Source organism: Alternaria dauci, chromosome 10 (genome assembly GCF_042100115.1).
Source record: "Alternaria dauci strain A2016 chromosome 10, whole genome shotgun sequence".
In the NCBI taxonomy this organism is placed as follows: Eukaryota; Fungi; Ascomycota; class Dothideomycetes; order Pleosporales; family Pleosporaceae; genus Alternaria; species Alternaria dauci.
Window position 1 is genome coordinate 937,070 of NC_091281.1, and position 15,528 is coordinate 952,597.

The following is a 15,528-nucleotide window of genomic DNA, read 5'->3' on the forward strand; positions in this document are numbered from 1 at the left end:
GTCGGTGCGTGAGGCCCGTGCGTAATTTTCATCGCATACTTAAACACATCCGGCCTCCTCTTCTCAAAATCATAGCGATCGGTAATTCCTTCCCCTACCCCCCATTATTTCACCACTAACAGCCGCGCAGTACTTCATAGAATCATTTCTAATAGTATGCATCCTCTTCTGAGTTACTCTAAGTAGCCACAGAATCTCCAACCTGGTTGATGAATATCAGCCTCGGTGTCCTAGAGTGAGGCCTTGTTGACGATCGCTTCGGCGATCGTGGCGATGATCTTGTGCTAACCGGCTGTGCACTTCGGTCACATCGGAAGGCAGGACGTTGATGGCAATCTGACAGGCCTTGTTTTTCATTGATCTCTTCTGGCTTGCCAGTTGGTCGAGGAAGAATTCTCTACAGCTCTGCGACCTAGTCTTTTGCTTGGAATCTGCACGCTCCACACCCACACGAACTTGCTCAGTACCTGACCATTTTAATAGTGGCATCATTGCATGGAAATCTACCAATCTATGAGAATCGCATCTCTCCCCGCACTTGTCAACACCACCCATACTTCTCATTCGCGATCCAGTCAATCTTGTCGGCGACTGGTCCATCGTGCTCGGGGTACCACTGCAGGCACGCGATGCTCTCCATATCCCTATGAACTACCTCCGCAGCTGGCTCCAGTGTCTTCGCAGCCGCTAGCGCCGCTGGTGAGGGTGCCCACATTTCTACATGCTCCATCTTCCATTTCTGTGCCTCTTGCTGCGCCATCGCTAGGAGTGCTGCAATAGCAGCCTCGTGGCCGTGGTTCGCAGGTTCGCCATTCATACTACCCGATGAACCCTCCCAACTACCGTCCTCGGTGACCAGGCGTAGGATATGCAGCGTGTTGCCCTTGGCTTCAGCCGGATTTCCGTTGTACCACATCCTTGTCCAGTAACACCAGACGCGTTTACCCGTCTCTGTACCGACAACCGCTCCTTTGATCTCAGGTTGCTTACCATGCAGCTCATTACCTACAAACTCTTCACGCGCGTGGTGCCACCGGATCGTCTCGATGTTTGGTATCAGAGCGACTGCCGTGTTACTGTCCTTTGGTCGCGACTGCAGACTCCGGCGGACGGAGGCCATGTCGATCTGGCACAGCTCCTCCAGATCTTCTGCATACAACGGACGGGCGGTGGGAAGGCTGCTCGTGTCTTGAGAAGTAGTCGCAGGAATAGAGACATGTGATGAAGTAAAAGGCTCCCAGCCAAACGTATTGTAGAATTTCTGCCTTTGTTAGAAGTGTGTCGCTATAGGGTGTCTGAACTGCCCACCTTTCCGATGTCAGAGTATAGGATCGAGAACAAGCACTCTTGTCCATCTTCTGTCTGATAAGTTCTTAACGCCTTCCCGAGCTCCGTCATCATCCTCTGCGCATATCCCCGCTTGCGCAGATGGGGTGCACAGAATACACTTCCAATGCCGTGGCATATGACCTCCTTTAGTTCTCCGTTCTGCCATACGAGTGCCTTCTTCCGGTATGTTTCGCAGCTCGCTAGTGGCAGTCGAGTGCCTGAATCAGGGTCCAGAGGGTTGCTTGGCAAAGATGTGTCAATCAAAATCCAGTACGAGATGCCGCCATCGCGTGTCAGGGCCTGCTGTGAGAGAGTAGCCTCGCGTCGGAGGTAGGCGGGAAGCGAGAGTGCACCGCGCCATTCACTTCCATTCAGTTTGAATTGTATCTGCTTTTCGGCTTCTGTCGGGTGGACAAGTGCTAGGGAAGGGGCGTCGCCCTTGTTGAGGTTCTCGAGAGCAGGTGTGATAGCCATGTTGTAGACGGATGTATATCTAGGCTTTCAATGTTGGTACGATAGGCTAGCTTGACCGTGTGCGAAGCTACGGTAGCGAGGCTCTTATATCTACCCTTCGACAACGCTTGTCGTAGGGCGTGACAGGCGTGGATTCGGTCCTGCACAGATGCAGTCTTTCAGGTCAAGAGGCTGTAACGACTCAGCAAAGGAAAGAATAGCGGGTCCAGCTACGTCGATAGGGATCCAGGATTCGGATAGCTAAGGAATAACAGGAAGTTGGTACATGTAGCTCTTTGTCTAGTCCAGGACGCCCCGCGTTTTGACGACTCCATTCCGCCTTGGTCTCCGTGTGATCTTATAGCTGACTCCATATCTCCACAAAGGCATTCCGAGCATACATCATGTTGCTCGCGGCCCGAGGTGTGCCGTGGCAAAGCGAGGGTTTGATGTCACAGCTTACCACGGGTCATGTGCGGGTGTCCGATTCGTGAGTAGCTCGTGTCTTGCATCAGGCCAGGCTTCGAGACAGGAGTCTGTGTTCCGTAGACTCATACGCTGTGCGCACCTATTGGCAGCGTCTCTGATGCCGATCACAGACACTGCTTCTTCTCAGCCTTGTACGACGTGCGCGCAGGCCCGTGACAAAATGGTTAGCGGCAGTTGGGCTAGTTAGCGGGCCCAGCCAACTGCACGATCATCTGGGCGAGACGCCCATCTCCCGCGCTCCAGAGCGGCGTAGCATCCCTTCGCGACGACAAGTCCTCTCCGTTTCGCTGAACACTGGCGGCGCTGTAATGGCTTTTCATCAATGTTTAGGTACGCGCTGTTGTGACACATAGCTACTGCCGTGCGAAACACCTGTTACTCCCTGACCTCGCTTTGCTTCTTTTTTTCTTACCCCCCTTCAGCTAGTGTCCATCAGTCGGTGAGAGGCCTCTAGCAACTGGCGGGGTGAATGACAAGGCTACAATTCAAAGGAATTAAGCTGGTCTGAACCACCTAAACACTACACACGTTCGCGTCTCCGTCGCCCCCTCACTCTTTCCCCAGATTTCGACTAGATACAATTAATTTTTAATGTTTGGTCTCTCTCTTCCAAGGTCCACAAGAACTGCCCAATCGCTTCGATACCAACCTTTCGCAGTCGAAACTACCATCAATCAGCCTTACAACCGCCGTTTGAAAGATCCTCAATGGCTCCGACCGGCATCCATCGCGGTTATGAAATTATTGACGTGCTCTCTGATGGTGAGACGGAGGATGAAGGCTTCGCGAGACGCGAATTGGAGGATTTCGATGCACGATCTGCAGCGGAATTCGCTCACGACTACCCTGGAATGGATGACACCATCGCAGATTTCCGCACTCAACGCCAGGCAAACGACCGCGACATCATCGACTTGACCCAAATTCCAGACGTTGATATTCCGCCACCCAACGCTGTTATGATAGAAGACCAAGAGCCACAGCCTAAGGGACGAGCTCCTGACTGGGGAGAGGACGCCACAGTTGTCACTGAAGCGGCCTGTTTGCAGATGGTATTAAGCGTGTTACCAGACATCTCGGTCGATTATGTCCTCAAGTTGATTCAAGAAAAAACGACAGACACTACGCGAACTACAGCACAGTGTGAGCACTTCCTGATCGAGCTATTAGAAGGCGATCCGTATCCCAAAGAGTCAGATAACGCGAGTAACAAGAAAAGGAAGAGAGACGACGATGACGCTGAGAGCGAATTGAGCACCTACGAGAAGGCCGAGCGTGACCCCGAGATCAGTGGTTATGAACATGACGCGTAAGTACTCACTTATTCACGTATTCTGTGGCACAATGCTTGCGATCTGTTGGCTTCGCTCATTGATGCGGTTTCAAGTTGAGACACATTGCCATTTCCTGCTCGTATTGAAGGGATTATTCTGAGGTTCTGCCACGCCTGGAATCATGGAACGATCTCCGTACTCGCAACAACAGCAACGTCGCGCCTTCTTTGTACTTTTCTGCCCCCTTGGTTCAAACTTCTAACATCACTTTCCACAGAACAGAGCTGCTGAAAGACGAGTTTCTCACCGTACCTGTACGGCATATTATGAGGGTTCTCAAGGAGGAAAAGACTCTTTACAAAGCCTACGGCGTTATTGACCAACAAGTGCGCGACTACGCGCACGTTGCCAAGACGTTCTCGTTGATCAATAAGTCGCGCAACAAGCGCGGTGTTCAACTCCAGCTGATTGAACAAGGCAGCCAGATACCCAAGGAGTTGCACGCGGCGAAAAAGAAGCGCGAAGTTGAAGCGGGTAAGTCGCATCTCCCAACGATACACCTAATGAACCAAATTAACAGTCAGCAGCCAAACGCCAGAAAGTCAAAGACGCCGAGTTGGCTGAAGAAGCCAACTTGAAACACGCGGAGATGAATAACGAAATGGGCGAATGTGCATGCTGCTTTGACGACGTTCCTCTAAACCGCATGATCAGCTGCAACGGAGACACTATCCACTTCTATTGCATGAACTGTCCTCGTCAGCAGATTGAGACGCAGATGGGTCAGTCTCGCTGCAGACCCAAGTGTTTCGGAGTCGATGATTGCAACGGAACGTTCACGCGGCGACAACTGCAACAAGTCTTGAGCGACACGACGTTCGAGCGACTAGAGCACATGCAACAGAGGGAAGACTTGGAAGCGGCTGGCCTGGACTCTCTGTCAGAATGCCCGTTCTGCGACTTCAGGATGGAGTGTCCGCCAGTCGAGGTTGACAAGGAGTTTCGATGTGAAAACCCCAAGTGTAGCAAGACGAGCTGCCGCCTTTGTGAGAAAGAGTCGCACATCCCTCTCAGCTGCGAAGAATCCAAGAAAGATGGCCAGATAACCCTACGACACACTGTCGAAGAAGCCATGTCAGCAGCGCTGATACGACATTGCAACAGATGCAAGCATCCATTCATCAAAGATCTTGGTTGCAACAAAATGACGTGCACGCACTGTAGGAACGTGCAGTGGTAAGTTTTGACCTGGAAGTATCGGGACTGAAGCTAATTGCAGTCCAGCTATGTTTGCTCCAAAAATGTGACCGACTATAACCACTTTGGTGATGATGTGGTAGGCAAGTGTCCTCTACACGAGAACATTGAAGACCGCCATGAACAGGAGGTTAAGAGGGCAGCCGATGAGGCTATGGCCAGAGTTCGGGCTGACAATCCGAGCCTTTCAGATGCGGATCTGATGGTGCAGGTATCAGACCGTGTCAAGCAAGCCGAGGAGGCGCGCAAAGGTCGCGCGACGGTAGCAGCACAAGCATATCCTTACCACATGGCTGGGGAACAGCTCAGACGTGCGCCCATAGTGCCTCCCATGCCTGCGATACTGGCCCATGGCCACCGTCCACCGGCGAATTTAGCCCCAGATCGGTATGTGCACCCTTACCCCGGAGTTGTTCCTGTACCCGCCTTTGGATGCCTTGTCCAACCTGTCCAACCTGTCCAGCCGGTTCCCTTCTATCAGCCCCTCTATCCTGTTCAACATGTCGGCTATTACGGTGCTGTCCCACCACAACAGCCATATCGGCAGTTGATGCAACATCCCATGGTTGCGCCATGTCCACGCTGTCGTTTGTACCATCCGCCTAACCAACATTGCTAGACATCGGCCATTAGACGCCATTCGGAACATGCTTCCACCCAACCCGCTCCAGAACTTTGTCCATGTGGTCGGAGCAGGCGACGAACGAGCTCAACCAGCACATGGTGCCGCTGGCGCTGGAGCTGTTGATCCTTTGAACCTTGAACGCCTCCAACTTGATCACTACCGCAATCTCAACGGCCTGGTTCTCGACGACGTGTTTCGTCGACTTGAAGAGGCCCACCACCAGGCCTTAGATGCTGACGGCGAGGCTGGAGCGATTGCTGCCAGGCTTCGCTTTCAAGAGGCCAATCATCGTTATGTTGAGCATCGACGACAGCAACGACACATGGGGCGGCCACACGGGATTGAAGGCGATGTCGCGCAGAGAGCGGAGCGGCTGGCAGCTCGTCGGGCTCTGATGGCTGAGGGGCGCCAGGATCGTGCTCCATCGCCAGTACCAGCACCAGCCCCCAGGGCTAGAAGACCACGTGCCCCTTGAGGACTGTAGCGGTTCGTTTTTCTCTACCTCACAACGTTCCCAATACTACATAGCATGACATTGGGGGGTTGAGCTATGCGCAATGCGTACCTGTACGAGCAAGTCGTGAAAGATGATGCAGCAAGTGGAGTATAGCTTAGCGATTCGTCTAATTGAAAATACTAGAGAAACTCGTCTTTGAACTATCCTCTTGTCTGCTCTGAAGTTTAGCGTTGCCTTGTTCTATCCAATTCTCAAAGCTGAAGATACCTGCCTGCACACTGCGTATTGGCACGACCTTGGCGCCACCCAGATCCCTTCCTTCCTTTTCTCTCACTATCCCGAGCTCAAAAGCCTCCTCGTCGAGTTCATCTCTGAACAAGGGCTGCTTCCCTTTACCTCTCCCCTTCTTCTGCAGGCTAGGCTGGACCGGTATCCATGTCTCTGTGTGTCCGAGGGGCGGATCAATTTCAGGCTCGTCCTTGAGTTCCATGCTAATGTTGAATGAGCAGTTTGGCGGTAGTGGATCGAGTTGCGGAGCGCGCATGGTAAGAGCAACCAGGGCAGCGCGGTACTGTTCGCTGATGTCGGCATGGACATGGACATCGAGCGGCGGTGTCTTCTTGCGCCTGATAGTGCCATCCTCGTTGTATTCGACGTCGGGCGCCGGCGTCTCGTCGTCCCACTCAATGTCAATGTTGCGGTCTCCCTTGGCTACGACGGGGAAGGCGCTGACGTCAAACATGTAGCGCTCCACTATCTTCCCGCTGCCTGGCCCTTGGCCCTCGTCCGGGTAGCTGAAGACCACGATGGCGATCTTGGCAACGATGCCGTTGACGAGCTCTTCGCGCACGGCTCGTATGGCGTCGGCGACCCATTCGCAGACGAGGGGGTGGCGCGACTGGTAGACGGGCGCATTGTGGAAGCGGGCTTTGACGAATGAGGTGGGCGGGTAGAGTTGGCGGAGGTAGAGGAGCGTGTGCGTGTAGGCTGTGAGGAAGACGGTGAAGTGGGAGAGGTTCTGGAGGTATGTTGGTGCCATGTCCGGAGCGTGACCGAGGACGGGACAAGCCTCTCTATGCGAAACTGCGTGTGGTCATGACGCAGACGCGTCTCGTCGCGTGTAGAGGCCGCTAGCGTATCGTCGTCGAATGGTTGGCTGGCTGGCTGGCTGGCTGCTTCACGGCTCTAGCAGGGCTGGCGATCGGTATGGCAAATGTCGTGCGTATGCTGTGTTGATTCCGACGGCGCAGTTGCCCCCAGGTGTCGCGTTTCCTTCCCACGGCCGGGGAGGAGAAGCATCGTCGTCACCGCCCATTGACCGGAGCGCATCGTGGTAATTGGCCACCTCGTGCCTTGCTGCAACCCAGCTGCTGCTTGCAAGCAGCCTCCTCTCTCTCTCGCCTTCCCCCCCAACGGCATATTCACCTGTCAGCCCTGGCCGGCCTGTTGCTTCAGTCGCAGCATCCGCTTAGCCACGACCCCCACTACCCAGACATTCACGGAGCTGCCCCGCATCTCCGGGCGCGTTCTTTTTCCTCGTGCTCAATCGCCCAGCAACACCCATCAACAAACGCGTCAACAACCGACCCATCCTGCTTGCCAGCCGTTTTGGGGAGCGCTAGACGTGCCGACTAGCTCTGTACGCGCAGGCCCCACGTTGAACATGGAGGACCAACTAGTCCAGCTGCTGTCTGCAACCCAAACCGCCCAGGAGGACACCCGCAAGCACGCCGAGCAGCAGCTCCTCTCCCTCTACGGCCACCAGGAGCTGCCCCTGGGCCTCATTGGCATCGCCTGCCATGACAGCGTCCCGCTGAATATCCGCCAGGCTGCCCTGCTGTACATCAAGAACATTGTGCTGGCAGGATGGAGCTCCAGCATCGACGAATGGAAGGGGCAGGTGCTCGTCACAGACGAGAACAAGGCCGTATTGCGACAGCAGCTGCTCACCCTCGCCACATCGGACCAGCTTGACCGCAAGCTCAAGGCCGCCGCGGGCCTCGTCGTCAGCAAGATTGCGAGCGCCGACTACCCCATCGAATGGCCAGATCTCCTCGACAATCTGCTCGCACTGATACCAAACGCGACCGAAGGCCAGCTGCATGGTGCTCTCAGGGTCCTCGGCGAGCTGGTCGAAGACTCGTTCAACGAACAGACCTTCTTTGCCGTGGCGCCCCAGATGATCAAGGTCCTGTACCATGTGGCCGCAAACAACCAGAGAAAGCCGACAATGAGGGCCCTGGCCTGCAAAGTCTTCCACGGCTGCTTCGACATACTAGAACTGGTGCTGGAGGATCACAAGACCATGGTCAAGAGCTTTGCCGACGAGATACTCAAGGAATGGATTCCCTTTTTCGTCAACGTCCTGAACACGAGGCTCCCTGATCCGCCCTCACAAGAGGAAGAAGACCAGGACACTCCCAATGCCTTGCTCTACAAGGGGCAGATTGCTCTCAAGCTACAGTGTGTCAAGGTCAGTCATGTCGTATGATGCACTGCATTCTTTGCAATACTAAGCAGCTGGCAGGTCCTTATGCGCATACGGTCCCTATTTCCTGCCATCATCTCGCCCCAGAGTATCGTCCTATTCCAGGCCACTTGGCAAGAGCTATCACTGCTTGAACCGGCATACTCTCTCATGTACATCCAAGAAGATCGTCAAAGCAGGCTAGAAGATGGCGATGGTCTGCCGTACACTCTGGACTTCCTTATCCTTGAAGAGCTTGACTTTATGCAAGCGTGCCTACGCGCACCTCCGGTCCGCGCACAACTCGAACAGGAACTCCAGAACCAGGCGCCCGAGAACTCGTGGGTCACCCAGGTTATGAAGCTGGCCGTGGCGTACGCGCAAATCACCACTGAAGAAGAGGGACTCTGGGATGTGGATGTCAACATCTTCCTGAGTGAGGAGACGAGCGTGACGGCAAACTACACACCCCGAACAGCCTGTGGTGACCTCGTTATTAAGCTTGGCGAATGGCTCACAGAACCTACCGTCAACGGCTTACTGACTTACACAAGAGCGCTATACTCCGAGTCCAAGGGTTGGAAAGCTGAAGAGGCTGCGCTCTATGTGCTGAATCAGCTGTTGAGTGACTTCCAAGACGTGGATAAGCAGATCAGCCCAGACACTGCGAGCGGCTACGTCGACTTCATCCGATATGCCATGCAGCAGCCCGACGCCTTCCTTCGGGCACGCGGTTACCTAGTCGCCGGAAGTCTGACAAGAACATCCGGAGATGCTCTGCAACAGCTTGGCACCTCATTCCTCGAGGCATCTCTGCAGGCCATTCCATCTGACGAGTCCGACGTTGTCCAAGTGTCATGCATCCGAGCTCTGCAATACTACCTACAGGCGCTCCCACACTCGACCACACAACCTATACAAAATACCATCATCATGGCTATCAGTAACTACCTTGCTGCCCAGGACATGTCAGAGCTCGCCGACAGTGAAGATCTCATGGTTACTCTGGTCGAGACACTGCGAGATGCTATACTCATTGATACACGGATATGCATTACCGATAACGGTCTCGACACGCTTTTCCGCGTCGCCAGTCATCAGGCTAACAACTTCCAACTCACCATGCTTGTCACCGAGGCATTCGAAGAGGTGACCGAGACTATTGCGCGAATGGGTGGAGATGCATACGTCCAACTATGCGCAAGGGTCCTTCCATCACTCATGGGTGCTTTCGACGTCGGAAGTTTAACCGAGGAGAATGCCTTGTGCAACTTTGCTGCCGATCTCCTTGCCGTGCTTGCTGAGCATGGACCTGAGCCACTTCCTGCTGGATTCGTGGCGACGACCATGCCAAAACTTACACGAGTGCTTCTGGGCTCAACCGATGAGGAGTTGCTCAAGTCCGCCACAACTGCAGTAAAAAACATCATCTCGCACGACCACCAACAGCTCTTTGAATGGCGGGACGACACTGGAAAGGCTGGCCTCGAGGTCACTCTGATCATTGTTTCCCGTCTGTTGTCTTCTTGCAGCGATCACGCTGCGGGCGAGGTCGGTGCGCTTGCCGCCGAGGTCGTGGAGAAGGCTGGTCATGAACGACTTGGTCCTTACCTGGAGCAACTCCTGCGAAGTGTTGCAGTTCGTCTAGCTCAAGCAAAGCAAGCGCAGTTCATTCAAAGTCTGACGCTGGTGTTCGCGCGCCTAAGCTTGAACCATGCTTCAGAGGTAGTAGACTTCCTGGCTGGCCAGGATATTGAAGGTCAGAATGGCCTTCAAGTCGTCCTCTCCAAGTGGCTCGAGAACTCGATCAACTTTGCCGGTTACGACGAGATCCGACAAAAGTACGTACGAACCTCTCCGGAAATCGAGCAGTTCACATACGAACGGAGAATGCCTGTTGGAAGGCTTCAGATCGTTCGGAATAAGTTGAACTCTCCCTCTCCCGTTCTCCTTTGGTGATTGCATACCGTTGCTGACCATGCATCCTAGTGTCATCGCCCTCTCGAAACTGTACGACTTGAAGGACCCTCGAGTTGCACAGGTGCAAGTGCAGGGCGACTTGATACCAAACAATGATGGTCGCATCATGACCAGGAGTCGTGCGAAAGCTAGTAAGTTTGTTTTCGCCTCTCACACCTCGTCTATCTCTGTTGACACTCGCATCAGATCCTGACAAGTACACCATAGTTCCTGCGCCCCTTAAGATTCTCAAGGTTCTTGTCGTCGAACTTCAGTCCGCCTCTGGCGCACCCCTCGATGCACAAGCTGCTGCTGAGCTTGCCGAAGAAGACTCTGGCGATGACGACTGGGAGGATGAGGTAAATCCATTCGTAGATCTCGGCAGTGGCTTTAGCAAAGAGCAATTGATGGCATTTGCCGCTGAAGAGCCGGGTGGTGGGCGTCAGCGCGACGACGAGACCCAAGGCTTCCTCGTCGACTTCTTCAAGCGCGCGGCGACCACGCAGGGCTTTGCTGAAGAATTTGGTCAGCTCACAGAGGAAGAGCAGCAACGGCTGAGAGACAGCGCTGCATAGTGAGTATTGACATGCGCGTGGTCTACACAACGGGCCGGGAATCTCTCTAGGCTGCACAGACTTGCGGCGGCTTCGAAAGCAGTGACGTTCCTTGTCTCCGTCTGCATTCGGGTGAGATGCTTTACCGCTAGGATTAATAGATACGAAGTTGGATGAAAGATCACCATAAATAAATGATAGGATACCACACCCTGAAGCTATACGTGGTAACTTCCGTTGACAATTTATCGAGGAAGTAAAAGGTAAGTTTGCATACTGCTCATAGAGGAAAGTGTTTCTTTGTATAAGCAGCTCCTGCCATGTGCTCGCTGCGCCATATGAACAATGTGATACTGACGACTCACAAAAGGCCACATGCTCTGAATATTCCTCTGCAACTCGGCCAGGTAGTTTTGCGTGATTCTCTCCAAATTTGTCCTTGTACTTGCACCATCCCCCGTGGTGAGCAGGCGTGCCTCTTCCTTTCATGGCATGGGTGCTGGCGATATGCGCTAAGGCGGGCACTGAGTGGGGCACTTCCTGGCGACTGAGGAGTGACAGCTCGTCCATGAGGCGTACACTTGAGACTACCCATACCTACACATCGTGGATCACGAACGGTACGTACAACGATCTACAGCTAATAACGACGGCGATAGCCTTAGTGAACGCCTTGTGTCGTTCGTTCTTAATCGTCCATCGAGCATGCCCGGTGGAGCCGGTGCTGCTAAATTGTGTCGCAACGATGATAGGGTTATATACACACAGCAGTTCGTCTATGTGACAAATGCTCTGGGTATAGAGATATGTATCAGATGTCCATGATTCACTCGCTCAATACCAGAGGAATAGCGACCAGCCAGGTGCAGCGCATTGACCCCAATTGGTATATTGTTATCCGCGGAGGCCAATTGAGGAACAGCACTCCACCTTCTTTGACTGTAGTCCTAACCTTCTACCATCGCAGTCGCTATGTCTAATGTCCCAAATCCGTCCATTATGAGCGAAAAGGCAAAAGTCGTCGCCCGCGCTCCAGAGCAGGACCAACCACCGGACACACCACCATACTCCATCTTCACCCGTGGCGAAAAGCGTTGGATCGTCTTCCCTGTTGCATACGCTGGACTATTTTCCCCTCTCAGCAGCTTCATCTACTATCCAACACTCTATAACATTGCGCACGACCTGGACATCACACTCACAATGGCCAATCTATCGATTACTACCTATATGCTTGTATCTGGGATAGCGCCTTCAATATTGGGTGATATGGCTGATACCATGGGTCGCCGACCAATGTTCCTATCCGCCATGCTCATATACACTGCTGCTAACGTGGGATTGGCTGTTCAAAGATCGTATCCAGCATTGCTTGTACTGCGGATGTTGCAAAGTGCTGGCTCGAGTGGTAAGTACATGGAAGTGTTTTTGCGAGAATACTTTTTGCTAATATATACACCTCTGAGGCACAATCGCATTCGGCTACGCTGTCGTCAGTGATATTGCTACGCCTGCTGAACGAGGCGGATTTATCGGAGCAGTGCTACTAGGGTATGTTGTAACTACGTACCGGAAACGACGGTACTGTTCTAACCATCGCACCTTAGCCCGAATGTAGCACCCAGTCTTGGTCCTGTCCTGGGAGGCATACTCGTTCAATATGCCGGCTGGCCTTGGATCTTCTGGACGCTTGCGATACTTTCTTGCATCAACTTCTGCATACTCGCCGTTACGCTCCCAGAAACTGCTCGAAATATCGTTGGGAACGGGTCAATCATGCCTACATGTCTTATTAACAAGTCCTACCTGACCCATACGAAGCTCAAACCGAACAAGTCATCAACAGCAAGCTCTGAGGATTCAACAGAAGTTCAGCGGGTGAGATTGCCCAGCCTCAAGCCGTGTTTCAAAGCTGTTTGGCAGCAGGAGAACTCATTGATTATGCTCATCAACGGCTTGTTTTACATGACTTACTGCTGTGTTCAAGCGTCACTTTCGACCCTTTTCATAACGATCTATGACTTCGAGGAGCTCTACGCTGGCTTGGTATATATTCCATTTGGAGTTGGTTGCGCTTTGGCTTCTTATACTTGCGGTGAGTCGCACACGCCATATACACAAGGACTGGGGGCTGACAAACGCAGGCTACATCATGAACTGGGAGTATCGTAGAGTCGCTTCCAACTTGGGTTTCTCCATCGATCGAACACGTGGTGACGACCTTCTGGACTTTCCCGTAGAGAAGGCTCGCTTGCGTGCGACGTACTTCTACATGGGCGCTGCAGCTATTACCACCATTAGGTACGGATGGGCTTTGGATAAGCATACGCATTTCGCCATACCTCTGGTTTTCCAGTTCTTCATCGGTGCCTCGATCACCGGCGTATTCAACGCTTGCGGCACTTTACTTGTCGATGTCAATCCGATTCGTCCCGCAACAGCTAGTGCGGCTGCCAATTTGTTTCGTTGCCTGCTTGCCGCCGCAGCTCTAGCGTCCTTAGATGCTATCATCTCAAAGCTAGGTACTAGATGGACTTTCACCTTGTTGACAGCCCTAAATTCATTATCAGTGCCTATGGTATTTCTACTCCAACACGCTGGAAGAAATTGGAGACAGAGAACTCGGAGCCAGTCATCATAGTGGTGAAATTGAGGGCTTCCAGTGAACTTGATGTTATATTGGGTAACTATCAATATGACACAGGTCTACTCCGACAGCGTGGGAATAGTTGGGTTGTTCTGGTTACCAGCCGACCTGGCATAGCTTTCTCCTCCTTGTCATACGGTTGCAGGCACCTCGCCCTGTAATTTACTCCGTGGAGGCTCCTCTCCTGTCGGGTACGGTGCGTACTTATCGACTAGGTAGCACATGTCGTTGTAGGCCCTATGATTAGGTGAGTCGATCTGTCATTTAATCCAATAACTGCGACTTACGTTTCTCTAACGATAGATCCAGGATGCTGGGCTGAATGGATGATGTTCATCTTGATACAGTACAGACGATTGCGGTCTTCGAATTCCACTGCCGGCTCGCTCACAGTCATATTCAAGAGGTACTGTCGCTTGTATTCCTCCGATTTGATCTTATGTCTTTCGCATCGCCACATGCCAATTTCCATCTCGTGGTGAGCGTAATACGCGCCAGCATCTAAGATATAGACGTTCCCGTTCGACAGGTCTGTTCCGACGTTGCCTTCCCATAGGTCTCCGTGGATTAGCGATGGTTCGATCTGGCGGCCATCTTCTTCGAGCGCTCCCAAAAGCCTTGGAATCACATGGCGAAGTGTACGCTCTGCGACTGCCTCGAACTCTGGCCATGGGCTGCATTTCTGCTTTTCGATGACGAGGGCAGATCGAAGCAGTTTCGTGAAGAAGTTCGTCCAACTCGGGTTCCATGCCACTTCTTGGGCGAACCTGCCATGACAGGTCGAGATGTGGAAACCAAACATCCCAGTCGGAAATTCACTCGTCCTGTGGAGTTCTGCAAGCTTGGCGCAGAACTGGACGGGGTCCGGCATGTCATTGGTCATGTTGATGAAGTCGCACAGGAAGAAACACGTCTCTGGCGCTTTCATTTTGAATTTGCCCCAAGTCAGAAGCTTAGGAACAAACCCCGGCGAAGTCTGGTAAAGAGAGCTCATGGAATTGAACTCTCCCTCCATCATCACGCGCCCAGGCTCTTCGGTCGCAATCTTGAGAAAGAACTTTTTCTCTCTTCCGCTAACAAGCAAAACGTTCAGACGGGCTGTGACAGTCCACGGGAGGAGCCATATCTGTGTGCGGATAGAACTTTGCTGCCTACTGGTAGAGCTGTACAAGGCTGTGAGCTCCAAGCATATCGTGCTTGCTGTAAGGGCTTACCTTGGACCACGGCCTCGTCAAGAGGAAAGTCACCCTCAATACCAGTGCTCGGACCCTCTTTCTTCGCAATTGAATGTACTGATTTCGACATGCCAGGCAAAGTAAGGTGGAGCTTTTAAGACTTTCTGTCTGTGACTAAGAGCAAAGCTTTTTGTTATACGAACACGTCAACGAAAAGCTCGTACGATAATTCACCTGTCTTTTACATGCAAACACCAACTTAGCCGAAGATGTCACGAAGAGGCGCGACCACTGCACGTACGCTGTTCATTCCCTCCCTTTGTGCTATCTACATCCGCGGGACAGTTATACAGGCTGTGATTGGTAGGATGCTTCCCGCTTCAGACTAGCCTGTTACCGAAGGCAAAGAACTCATACAGATACTTGAAGTAGGGGATGTCTCCAGAGTAGCAACCAGGTTATTCCAACACCTCCCACTGATTTGGAGCGCCGCCGCAGCAGTAAGCTAAACCCTTCACCAAACTCAATAAGATTTGGATTTCATTCAAGTAACTAGCAAAGCACTACTTCAGACTTTGTCACTGTGTCAAATGTATCTCATACCAGGGCTACCCCCGAACAAAGACACATATATCCCTTGAAGCTTACCGTCATTCACGAACCCAGGTATGGTCATTCTTTAAGTATTGTCCATAGTTTACGTGGCTCGTGTCACACAACCTAGTCCAAGGATCATGATCCAAACGAACAGACAAACGACAGACTACGCACACATGCTAGCTTGACTCATGTAGTCCTGATGCTCTGTCATTTGTGACGTGCGGCAACAACGGGGGCATTCG

The 15,528-nt window shown here is 52.7% G+C and overlaps 6 protein-coding genes across 6 annotated transcripts; 3 read left to right on the forward strand and 3 right to left on the reverse strand.

Moving 5' to 3' along the window:
* Positions 1–541: 541 nt before the first annotated feature.
* On the reverse strand, positions 542–1,803 carry ACET3X_009726 (uncharacterized protein; the record flags this gene model as incomplete). The annotated part of the gene is made up of 2 exons (XM_069455873.1): positions 542–1,261; positions 1,309–1,803. The coding sequence occupies 2 exons, from the start codon at positions 1,801–1,803 to the stop codon at positions 542–544; spliced, it is 1,215 nt and encodes a 404-aa protein (XP_069302559.1).
* Positions 1,804–2,978: 1,175 nt separating this feature from the next.
* Positions 2,979–5,902, forward strand: ACET3X_009727 (uncharacterized protein; the record flags this gene model as incomplete). Its single annotated transcript, XM_069455874.1, has 5 exons — positions 2,979–3,580; positions 3,823–4,079; positions 4,133–4,781; positions 4,830–5,189; positions 5,422–5,902. The coding sequence occupies 5 exons, from the start codon at positions 2,979–2,981 to the stop codon at positions 5,900–5,902; spliced, it is 2,349 nt and encodes a 782-aa protein (XP_069302560.1).
* A 148-nt stretch (positions 5,903–6,050) lies between these two features.
* Positions 6,051–6,923, reverse strand: ACET3X_009728 (uncharacterized protein; the record flags this gene model as incomplete). The annotated part of the gene is made up of 1 exon (XM_069455875.1): positions 6,051–6,923. The coding sequence occupies one exon, from the start codon at positions 6,921–6,923 to the stop codon at positions 6,051–6,053; it is 873 nt and encodes a 290-aa protein (XP_069302561.1).
* A 624-nt stretch (positions 6,924–7,547) lies between these two features.
* On the forward strand, positions 7,548–10,885 carry ACET3X_009729 (uncharacterized protein; the record flags this gene model as incomplete). The annotated part of the gene is made up of 4 exons (XM_069455877.1): positions 7,548–8,357; positions 8,412–10,192; positions 10,341–10,462; positions 10,518–10,885. The coding sequence occupies 4 exons, from the start codon at positions 7,548–7,550 to the stop codon at positions 10,883–10,885; spliced, it is 3,081 nt and encodes a 1,026-aa protein (XP_069302562.1).
* Positions 10,886–11,836: 951 nt separating this feature from the next.
* ACET3X_009730 (uncharacterized protein) lies at positions 11,837–13,530 on the forward strand (the record flags this gene model as incomplete). Its single annotated transcript, XM_069455878.1, has 5 exons — positions 11,837–12,272; positions 12,331–12,415; positions 12,472–12,959; positions 13,009–13,280; positions 13,435–13,530. 5 exons carry the CDS (start codon positions 11,837–11,839, stop codon positions 13,528–13,530), a joined length of 1,377 nt encoding a protein of 458 aa, XP_069302563.1.
* A 112-nt stretch (positions 13,531–13,642) lies between these two features.
* On the reverse strand, positions 13,643–14,439 carry ACET3X_009731 (uncharacterized protein; the record flags this gene model as incomplete). Its single annotated transcript, XM_069455879.1, has 2 exons — positions 13,643–13,748; positions 13,799–14,439. 2 exons carry the CDS (start codon positions 14,437–14,439, stop codon positions 13,643–13,645), a joined length of 747 nt encoding a protein of 248 aa, XP_069302564.1.
* Between the last annotated feature and the right edge of the window lie 1,089 nt (positions 14,440–15,528).